The following is an 11,359-nucleotide window of genomic DNA, read 5'->3' as shown; positions in this document are numbered from 1 at the left end:
GCTGTGGAAGTGGATGGAATTGGTTATGAATTGCTTCTTTCAGACTGGCTAAGTGCGATGTTTAAACTACGTTCATTGTCCCTCATATACACGATATCTCCAGGTATTATGTTATTTCTCTTGAAGTGCCTTGGAGCAGACATAATAAACAATCCCTTAAATAAACTCACCCATAGACCTTCTGCATCTGCCCATGAGTACACAGCTAAATATTTTCGTCATGGAGTAATGTGGTCCAAACACTCTTAGGACTTTAGGTTCAACTTGTCTATACGTTATAGCTTTGCATTATAGGATGCCTGTCAATGCGTGCGACTTTAAATAACCTAACACTTAATACACACTGAACAAAAGTGAAAGCTATACGCCCCAATGTTTCAGAGGATGGACCTCGAATTTCTTTCTTAAACAAATATCAATTATTACATTTTAAATTATTCCATTCATAAATTTTTTATAATAAAATAATATTTTCGTGTTAAAAGGATTACTGAGATGAAATATGACCAATAACTCAGAAAAACAATTATTATATTTTTATTTCGCCACTTACAATCGAGTTGTAGTTATGTCAAATTATGCATAATGTTTGAAAATGTTATTTAATTTCTATTCTTGAGTTATTTTATTTCATTTAAAGAATTCTGTTAAAGAATTATGATTCATGTAAATGTCAAACAAAAAGAAAATGTAGATATTTATTCATATGGCACTTCGATCACCTTTAACTACATTTACATTTATGCATTTGGTGAATGCTTTTATCACATTGCATTATCCTATACATTTGTTTCTAAGTATGTGCAATCCCCTGGGGTCGAAGCCTCAACCATGGCATTGTTAACATGCTCTTACCACTGAGCTACAGGAAAGCTACTATTGTTTCCTTGTACCCCCCTTTGTTACCTTTTCAGCTTTTTGGCCGAAAACTGTACTAGTTCTCACAATGTTCAATTCAATTCACCTTTATTTATATAGCGCTTTTCACAATTTGCATTGTTCCAAAGCAGCTTTACAGGGGAAAAAATAAATAAATAACCCCCCCCCAAAAAAGGGCAAAACACGCTACATGGTGTTTTATATAATAGATTCAATTATTCTAGTAAATAATATCTAATGTGTCAGTCTGTCAGCGTTAAAATGATTAAAACAGCTAAGATTGCAGTATGGAAGCAGCTGGAAGTATAACTTGGATGCACACAACTGACTTTTTTCCTTTTGGGTTTCTATTTTTTTATCCAGGTCTTTGAGACCAGATGAGTTGACTGCACTTGAACCAGTCCCAGCAAAAAAATCATCTTATCTGAAATGGAGCAGATTAATGAGTTGGAGCCTGTGAGACATTTTAATGAAGAAGAATCCAATACAATTTTGCATTAGCTCATTCATCAAGAATGCAGATCTTAACATTTATTGACATGTTCCCTCACCCTCCTATCAGAACACATTAACACTGGCTGTCTGGCTCTCATTACACCCATGATATTGGTTAAAGGACAAAATACATAAACACAATTAATATTGCAACATCCCACATTTCCATATTTACAGTAGAGGGATTGAAAGACCATATACACTATTAATTGACTATTTTCAATTTCTCTGGGCTCATTTAGAGTCTCAACTTGATCGCTGCAATGAGATAATACAGTATGTGCAAACATACCATGCAATTGTGTGAAACAGTCAGCATCGGCTTTTAAAACCTGTCATGAATACACACACAAACACCTGCAAGCAAACAAAGAAAAACAGATGGGCTTAGACTCCCATTTTGTTCTTTTGACATTTGTATTTTTTGTTGACATCTGTACAATCATTAAAAGAACATCTTGACCATCAGTTCGTGTCATGCTACAATAGATACTTTAACATTTTGTTAAACAGATGGTCACAAACGGTTCTGAACAGCAGAAGACTTGTCTAGCTTTCTGGCAGAAAAAATGATGATCTAAATTCAGCTGTACAGTATACCTCCTGATTTGGTTTTGCCAACTTCTACTATGGTTGTCAACTAAAAAAATGGAAAGACCAAGTTAAGTCCTAGATAATTAACTTGTGTGCATTGTTCCTCTTACATTGATGGAGGACTGACTTATCAGTTTTCCCTCAAAAGAATTCAAGATCATAAGTTGAGGTAGTTGTGTGGACTGGCTTTCATTACATTCTGAACGTTCTCGGTCCAGAGATACGAGACATTCTCGCTCATACGAAAAGGGTGTGAGAAAGAAAATCCAGAACCAGTCATCAATAAATCAAGTGTCCTATGAGGTAATTCTGAGAAGATGACTTTGTTGTTTAGATATATGGAGAGAGAACTGAGGTGTAGTTGGGAACATTCACTGCATATCTAAGCGTTATCAGGTTCTGATTGTAAAAATCTTTTTGATGAGCAATTCCTTTCTACTTAAAACAGAGAATGCTCAGAAATGGAAGTGTTATCGTTGTGATTTTGTGAAATAGTCTATGAAAACATGATTACATTTCATATGATCATATTGACAAACCTTTGGAATGTGAAAAAAGGGAAACTTGTGATTAGTAAATTACACCGACAGCTTGACCCTTCTAGGGAGATCCTCCAAGAGAGACATCCATGTGAGCACGTATAAATAGAAATTGCCCTTACCGAGATGTGGACGTAATATAATGTTGACGTTTGTGTGCATACATTTCCCACCTCGGGCATTAAACCAATTTTTGCGAGCAACAGAAAAGCTTTAAAGGAATAGACAGCATATTCAACTTTAATTATACTCATGATTTGTTATGACACAAATATGAGTGAGTCTCAGAGTCACGCTGCTTCAGGTCCCCTGTCTTCACCAAGCATCGAGAAGTAAGTATAACAAGAGCCATGTTCTGTGAAGAACCCATCATGCCTCAGGAAAGAGCTTTTCTGAGGTTTTATCATGCTGCAGTAAAATTATGACTGATTCACATCTGCTTGAAAAAAGACCTTTGTTAAAAACATTGTTTGGTCAAGATAAATTGTATAAAGGAAATAGGAAGAATTGAGAGCAAAGACGGAGGGTGTATCGGTAACTTAAAGACTGAAGAAAGAGAGACGAGGTCATAGGGAAAATGAAGAAGAGATAATGAGAGAGAAGACAGCTATGAGAAAGATGGATGGGGTCGGTATTGAGTGAGACAGACAGCGAGATGTGACAAAAATTCTAAACGAGTGATATCTGTCTGGTGTCTCTTTGAAGAGAGATATCAATGTGTAGTTATTAAAGACAATTATTGACGGTGTATGATTCATTCATTTGTTTATTTATGTATTTGTTTTTTTATTAGTGAAATGTAATATTGTTAATGTTAGGTTTATGCTTTTCTTAAAGGAACATTGTGTGATTTTTAGTGGTACCTACTGAGGTTGCGAATTGCAACCAACGGCTCACTACAGTGCTCACCCCTCACTTTTGAAGCACTACGGAGGCTGCCACATACTAAGATGATGTCACGTTTTCTCTTCTTTCCCAAATGAGATGCTCTTTAGAGCAGTTTGTCCGTTTAGGCAAACTGTAGGAGCCAGGTATTTTTTTTATTTTTGAACACACGTTTTTGCGTCACGTACGGTGATTACGGCACCTGGTGGGGGCGGAAGTTGTAAAAGTATATGCGCTGTTCACCTATGTGTGTTCAGGAGAGAGGGGGCGACGGGGAAGGCTTATTTTTGCTGACTGTAATAAAGCTTCTAAATGCAGTTTATCATGACTTTTGGAAGCATGATTTGGATGCACAACCTATCTGTTTCTCATGCAAATAAATGTATATCCATGATCCATGATAAATAAAGTCCATGATTATTACAAGCAAGCGCATCTGACAAGTTAGGCCACAAAATGATCCTTGTTTACAAAATAAACGTTGTATTTTCTTTCATCTTTGCATATGTTTTCAAGGTTTTATCAAGGGCTTCTTAGCACAATCTGCCCGTGTTGGAAGATGTCTATTTTGGCTTTTATTTAGCTATTAAGCTTTTAAAAAGTAACAAATGCATTTGTGCCAAAAAAACATGGAGTTTGAGTGGCTGCAAAGCTAATATGTCTATCATTTTGCCATTATTTTTATTCTCGGTTAAATAGATACTTGCATTTCATTATTTGCGTTTACATAGGTTTACAAACTGTTTTGCAGCTTTTTGCGACCCTGTCATAACAAACTTGCAGCCACCACTGTAACACAACACATTCAACAAAACATATAAAGAATCCATCAGACATAAAGTCACAGAAAGTCAACTCTTTGTAAAAACTCTTTGTCAAATACACAAAAGCAGTAAATAAAGAATTCAACACACTGTTCACCCTGTTGCAAATGTGTTCCCAGCTAAATCTTAACCTTGAAGGGAAAATTGATGAGTGATCGTTCAAAGTGACATCTTTGAAGGCCGGGTCAGTTTTTCTTTTATTGTAAAGTTAAAATTGCCATATTGGAGCAACAACACATGACACACTTAAATTGTGTGCTATATTTTCTTTGGGTGATAAACTGCATCGAGCAAGACAGAATATAGAAAGAACACAATTGGTTTTCGAGACTGGAATAAAGCTTGTGTTGTATATTTATTTGCTTTCCTGGAAAAGGCTCCTGGCAACAATGACTGGAATGAAGAGGTTATTCTGCAGCCACCAAAACCAAAAATAAAAAGCATGCTTTGAAAGCACTTAATAGAATGCTGACTGCTATAAGCACACACACAGAATTGAAATAGGGACACCCGACATTTCATCTGTAGCCGCCAGGTGTGATGAGACCGCATGCAACGATTAGTCACACTAAACCACCTGCTCCTCTCATTAACATGTTTAATTGAACTTGTACGTGTGTATCTGTGTGTGTTTCTGGGTTTATGATGAGTGTGTAACTTTCATAAAAACCTTGGGGTTGATTTTACACGTTAAGGTGAAGGTAAAGCGTTGGATGATCTAGAGCTAGATGAGTGGTTCTCAACCTCTCTGTCTTCAAGGACAAGGTCACCTTTTTATCCAAAAACAATATTTAAAGGTCTCTCCAGTCGCATTTTCTACTCAATAAAATATTCTTAAGCTTATGTGTGCGTGCGTGTGTGCACGTGTGTTTCCAGTGTTGTCCATCCTTTTCAAATCTATTGAACTTTTCTTAAATTATTAAATTAAAAATATGCCTCATAAAGTTGAAGCATCTTAAAGCAGACTAATAAAGTGAACTCTTGAACAGCACTACAATAAGTTATAAAAGGCTCCTGTACTTAAAGTACTTTACCCCCAAATTATGTCAACATTTACTCACCCTCAAATTGTTCCATATTACATTTTTTGTTCTGTTGATTAAAGAATGTGGGAAACTAAACAGTTCTGGGTCACCATTGACTAGCAAAGTCTTTTTTCCCTACTATGGAAGTCAATAGTGACCCAAACTGTTTGGCTACGAATTGTATTTAAATTATCTTTTTTTTAATAGTAAAAAAATGTTGGGATGAATTTAAACGTAACTAAACTAAACAGTTTGGACATTGGTCAATTTTTTCACGCTATAGATGACAGCTGAAACCCAACCCGAAGCTTTTCTTCACACGCATCTTGTTCAAGCACCCGTCACTGACATTTTAAAATTCTATCACATGTAGCTATTATAAGCATGCGCGTCTATTCCTCTGTGTGCATTTTGTTATCTGAGAAGTTCACAAAGGTGTTGATAAAAACACCGGTGCAAAAAGGCTCAGACATTTAAAGCTCTAGTGATTTGTTCTTTTCAACCTGTAAATACTTTATTTTATTCCAGAAAGATTTGCGAAAATATCAAGCCAACTGTACTGTATGTGCTCTCTTTGTCTGAGAATGACGACACAGCAGCGTTTGGCATGAATTGAAGCAGAACTACCTTTTCGTCCAAGCTTAGAAGTCTGAAAACTCATTGTCTTTATCATCACAATTCTAGTTGCTTAAAAAGCAAAACAAATCTTGCTTTCACAAGGTGATTTCATGAATTTGATTCAGTTTGTGCAGTAAAATTCTATAGTAACCCATTCCTGAAGCTCATAGAAAATCTAATGAATTTGTCTTGTTCATCAAGAGTTGAGAAGGTCACGTGATGACATCATTACATGACAGCAACAGACAAGGTCAACCTGTCACACCCTGCCTCTCGCCTCAGGCCTCTGTCACAACTCATCAGAGCATTTTTGTACCATCACTTTCACATCCTGTGAGACGTGCACAAGTGTAGACCTGTGTCTTCCCTTAAGCATCCTAAGCACTGATGGGGCACTAAAACAGATCTCCTTCAATCACAAAATCATGGGTGAAGAGAAGCAACATCAGTAAAAATTATAAATAAGTGATTAGTAATTAAATAAGTTCAAATAGGTTTATAAACCATTATAAAATGTTTTTTTAATCAAAACTTTTACTGTGAACTTTCACTATGTAATGAAGCTGCTGTGGAAAGGCAACTTTATTAGAGTATACTGCCCTCTAGCGTTCAACTGTGTGTTTTACTTAAAATGACCATCTTTCTTAGAGTTTAAGTGCAAAAACATCCCGAACATGTATTTTTTTTAATGGTGTGTCATATTTTATGTTTGACTGCCTCTAAAAAGCAGGCGTGGAATTGATATTAATCAGATAACTGTAAAATATTGTAACTTTACAAAGCATTTAAATGCATTTGTTTCAATTGACAATGTTTGAAAAGTTAACTTTTTAAATTGAAATAAAACCGTTTCTTGTTTTTGCTTTGTAATAGTGGAAAATCCTTACAGCAAACAACCAAGTAATTACCCTTTTGAGGACATCCACTATTAGCTTCACATCATCAACCTTGGCAATTAAAAAAATAAATAAATAAATACCCCTCTCTCTTCTCTCAACAGGTAGTGGTCTAGCTTTGTCAGTCGCTTTGGATAAAAGCGTCTGCTAAATGACTAAATGGACAAAGCTTCATTAAATGTTTAAATACCCCTCATCAGACCATTTGATAGTATGAAACAGCAGGAGAACAATGTGAGCTTTTTGGTGCACCATAAGAGCTTTATACCCATCTACAATAGACAATAGATGGCTTTCTTTTTTACCTCATGCTGTTCTGGACATACAGTAGAGATATTCAGGTCTTCAGTCTCCAGATAACACCAAAAATGTTATGCATAAATGATCGCGTACAAAAAGATAGGACTTCAGGTAAAAAACAAAAAGAACAAACGACACTTCTGCAAAGGGAGACAAATATATGTGACATTTAACAGACAATGCAAAAAGAAAAGAATGAGTTATTTTATATTTCTTTTCAAATGCATATCTGGATTACTGTACCTTTAATCACTTAATATCAAACTTCACAACTGTACAATTCCACATAATGTGTCAATGACATATCTTTTGAGCAATTCGTGTTCACATGGGGAGAAAAGATATAACAATTATTTTAAAGGTGTACTAAGTAATGCTTCATTAAAAATAATTGTACACAAAGAAAAACATTTTTTTCAAAGTTTGGAATACTTCTCACTCCGATGAGATGAAGAAGCCTCAAAAGGCAGTTTTAAAGGATAATTCACGATGATCTGACAATGCATCTTCAAGCCACTGACTGAGGGTTATCAATCTGAAGTGTCTTCCTGAAATTGAACAGGTTCTAACATAGCTGTGAGGCATTCCAACAGCTGTTTCATTGGGTTGTACTCAGTCATGGCTATGATGTTGACCGAAGGATGTGGAGTTTGACCTTGCTGTTGGGTGGCTGGTTTGGTACAGTTCTGGTCTGGTGTGCTGGTCATAGTACCCTGGAGCTGCAGGCATTTCAGTATCAGGAGGCAGATCTGAAATGGGCAGAAAGCTCTCAATGTCATCGTCTCTAGGAAAATAGTCTGTTTCTAGAGTGCCTGGAGTGGTGGACATCTGCACGAATTCACACTGGACAAGACCTTGGCTCCCAGGACTGTAAACATTCTGCATCCAATCTGAGGTGTCCCAGTGATAGTCTGTTAGGGAAATATATTCAATTCATAGTGTTATACGAAACCAAATAAGACTTTGCAGCTTCATAAAACGGGACACAGCCATGCCTGAAGGAACAGTCATGACAAAAAAATCGTGACCGGAAATGCGTAGTCTATTCCGCGAGTAGTCTACAGTTTGCAAAACTGATTGCGGATTGCGAAAAGAGTGATTATAAATGCAAGAGGGAACGAATTACAAAATTGTGGACAAAAGTGCAGAAATAACCACAATGACAAGGTAACATGGCTCATGAGAATGATCTCAGACAAGCCAGAACAAACGGTATTCTCACATTTTTCGAGTTTTACCATTTTAACTATAAAATTGGTCACTATAAAATGTCCATGTGATAATGTTGACAGTGTTAAACAGCGTGTCACAGAAGGGAGTTGGAGTCATAGACAGAAATGCAAGATTTTGGGAAACACTTATACAACATGAAATACAACATACTCCATACCTATATCTCACCATGTCAATCTATGTTTTGACAGGGTGTATCACTTTGGAGGCTTGCAAAGAATAAAGAAACCAGAGAGGAGAGAAAGAAAACATCAAAAGCAGAATTATTCAGAAAGTGTCAGTTAACTATGTAAATGTTTCAGAATGTATTAACTTGGTATTTTGTCTTCATACTAAAAAACGTCTTGAAATTAAAATTGACTCTAATATGCTTTTTTTTATGCTACTTTAATTCATTAATGACTGTTTAAATGCACACAAACAATATTTACAAAAATATTTGCCATAATTTGGTATTATTGTATTGCGTTTATGCATGTTAAACTTAGAAATCGGAAAATGATAGCTGTCATATGTCTGTTTTGAGTAAAATTTTGGGTCACATAAACACCTTATTTGGAATATCCACTGTAAGAAAAAATTTATATTTATAAGAAATTCCAAGAGTAAGCATAAACAGATAATCAGTATATCAGAGAAAAGTATGTGCACAATTCAGTTTAATGACAAGATGTTGGTTACAAGACAGAAAGAGCTGTGGCACAGACAATCACTATTTGCGTGCAAATATGCTAAATTCTATCAAAAATATATCAAAATATTTTAAAATCGTCTTCTTTAATTTTGGTCAGCATAATGCCTTGTTTGCTTCTGAGCCTGTGGTCAAATCTATCCAAGCATATCAAAGATGAACGAAACAGGACTATTCAACTTACTGTTGTCATCCGTGACATCTGATTGGAGGGGCGACACAGACCACATCTCTCTTCTACCATGAGAACAGGAAATACTGTCATGCACTGCCAAACAGGAAGTTGACTTAATAACCTTTTCTAAAATAATAAATATAAATACATTGCCTGTCTATAAAATTAACAATGAAGTTTATTGGCTAATAATGATTACATCAGAAGATTTAAAGAAAAACAGAAATCTATTATGGTTCAATGTCCAACAACTAATGGTTCAGATTGCACTAACCATCATATTCCTCATCCCAGTCTGTTTGAGGTATGAAGTCATTTTGTGAGTGAAGGTGAGAAGCTTTGTGGTGTGGTAGGTTTGGAGCTACACTGCACACAGCTACAGCCTTCTTAAGACCAAAGAGATGATCTGACAAGCTGCTAAACTCAGTTGTGTCTCTTCTGTTTCTATCCTCTCCAGGAATGCTGGGCGTGTAGGAGATGGGTCTCACAGGAACCTGCGGTGTGGTGTCCGCAGAGGAGCCTTGTCGAGCTTGGTTGTAAACATAGGACGTCTGAATATAAGAATCAACGGCTCTGTATTTGTCAAGACCTTGCTTTTTTTTCACAGGTTTGCAAGATCTGTTCAACATAACTAATAAGAGCAGCGCCAAAGCAAAAATGACTGTCAGGAACGCCAGCGTTCCAATCAGTTCCGCAGGCCGTACGTTCCAGGATGAAGAAACAATGCGGTTCCTGTCCTCCATTTCAATCGCACACAGTCTTCCACTAAAGCCTGGTAAACAGGAGCAGTTAAAGGAGCCGTACGTGTTAACACAACGGCCATTGTTTAGGCAAGGTTTGTCCAGACACTCATCGACATCAACCGTGCATCTAAAACACAAAACTGCTGTTACTAGATGATATCTGAGATGATATCAGAGTATATGGACACTTAACAAACCTTTCTCCCTTAAATCCTGGCTCACACTCACAAACTGGTCCATCAAGACTGTCAATACATAGTCCACCATTGTGACACGGGTTCTCTTTGCAGTATGGTCCAATTTGACACCTGCGGTCACACAGGCGACATTTGGTATAATTTCATATAATAAAAATGTGAAGAAATTGTACTTTGAAAGTGCAGTACCTTTGACCTGAGTACTCGCCCCGACATTCACAGATGTAGTCCAGGTTATTTTGAATACAGGTTCCTCCATACAGGCAGGGGTTGGAGTCACAAGGATTGTTATTGACCTCAGAATGAGTCCCAGTGAATAAAGTGTTGAATTTAGAGAAGCAACCTTCAAGACAATATCAATGTTTAGATTTTAGGAACCACTTTAAGCAGTAATATGACATTTACAGTACTAAATAACTCAAAGTTATGATAAACATTTGGAAGAGTAATTATGTAAAAAACAAATCGTCATTCATGCACCCTCAAGTCAGTTGAAACCCATATGATTTTCTTCTGTAGAATACAAAAAATGATGATAACCATGAATCCATAGGGGCCCAATTTACCTCCGCTCTGTCTCTTCAAGCAGCTCCCTCCATTTAGGCACGGATTACTGGAGCAGTCTGGAGATGAGAAAACACAGCCAGGAAACACCCCCACCATGTTCTCTATCGAAGCCCCTAATGGACCATCAGAGTCCAAAGACAGTCTTTGTCCATTAAACTCCACCGAGTCCATGCAGCCCTGCAAACCATCTGATACAGGCAGACTACGCCTGACCCTGGCACTGAGAAGATCAGCATGACCACCCAGGACCACCTGGTCGCCTAGGTTGGAGCAGTGCAGGGGCCCGGGAGCGGTGCCTGATGCAGAATGAAGCTGATCCAGAATCAGTCTGGCATAGTTGCCCTTCATCTCGAGTTCTGCTAGGTGCCACTGCCCATCATTCACAAGGATACTGTGTACAGAAACTGTAGTGAGACCCCAGCCGCAGTCCAACTGGAACTGCAGTCTACCTCCTAATATCTGAAGAACACACAAAACACATTTAAACGCAGATGACAAAAAACAACCGATAGGGTTGATTTACATTTATACAATACCTGTAGAATGCTGTGGCCTCTTCCTCTGGCGAACATGACTGTTCCTTCTCTTGAGAGGGTTTTTAACCTCAGTGTGAGTTTTAGTTCTCTAGTGCTTTCTCTCAAGCGATAACTAATGTAGCTGGTCTCAGTAAATGTCATTGTAGATCCTCCTGAAAACAG

The 11,359-nt window shown here is 37.2% G+C and overlaps 1 protein-coding gene across 1 annotated transcript in view; it reads right to left on the bottom strand.

Moving 5' to 3' along the window:
* Window positions 1-7,000: 7,000 nt before the first annotated feature.
* Window positions 7,001-11,359, bottom strand: part of fat1b (FAT atypical cadherin 1b) — a gene marked incomplete at its 5' end in the record, with an annotated part of 29,048 nt that continues 24,689 nt past the window's right edge. Inside the window, 7 exons of the mRNA XM_079479455.1 lie at window positions 7,001-7,966; window positions 9,164-9,247; window positions 9,429-10,024; window positions 10,095-10,205; window positions 10,284-10,437; window positions 10,661-11,120; window positions 11,198-11,349. Coding sequence (XP_079335581.1) covers window positions 7,668-7,966; window positions 9,164-9,247; window positions 9,429-10,024; window positions 10,095-10,205; window positions 10,284-10,437; window positions 10,661-11,120; window positions 11,198-11,349 — 1,856 coding nt within the window. The 3' untranslated portion in view covers window positions 7,001-7,667. The remainder of the gene's footprint in view (window positions 7,967-9,163; window positions 9,248-9,428; window positions 10,025-10,094; window positions 10,206-10,283; window positions 10,438-10,660; window positions 11,121-11,197; window positions 11,350-11,359) is intronic.

Source organism: Barbatula barbatula (assembly GCF_947034865.1).
Source record: "Barbatula barbatula genome assembly, chromosome: 18".
In the NCBI taxonomy this organism is placed as follows: domain Eukaryota; kingdom Metazoa; phylum Chordata; class Actinopteri; order Cypriniformes; family Nemacheilidae; genus Barbatula; species Barbatula barbatula.
This window is presented reverse-complemented; position numbering and strand designations above follow the sequence as displayed.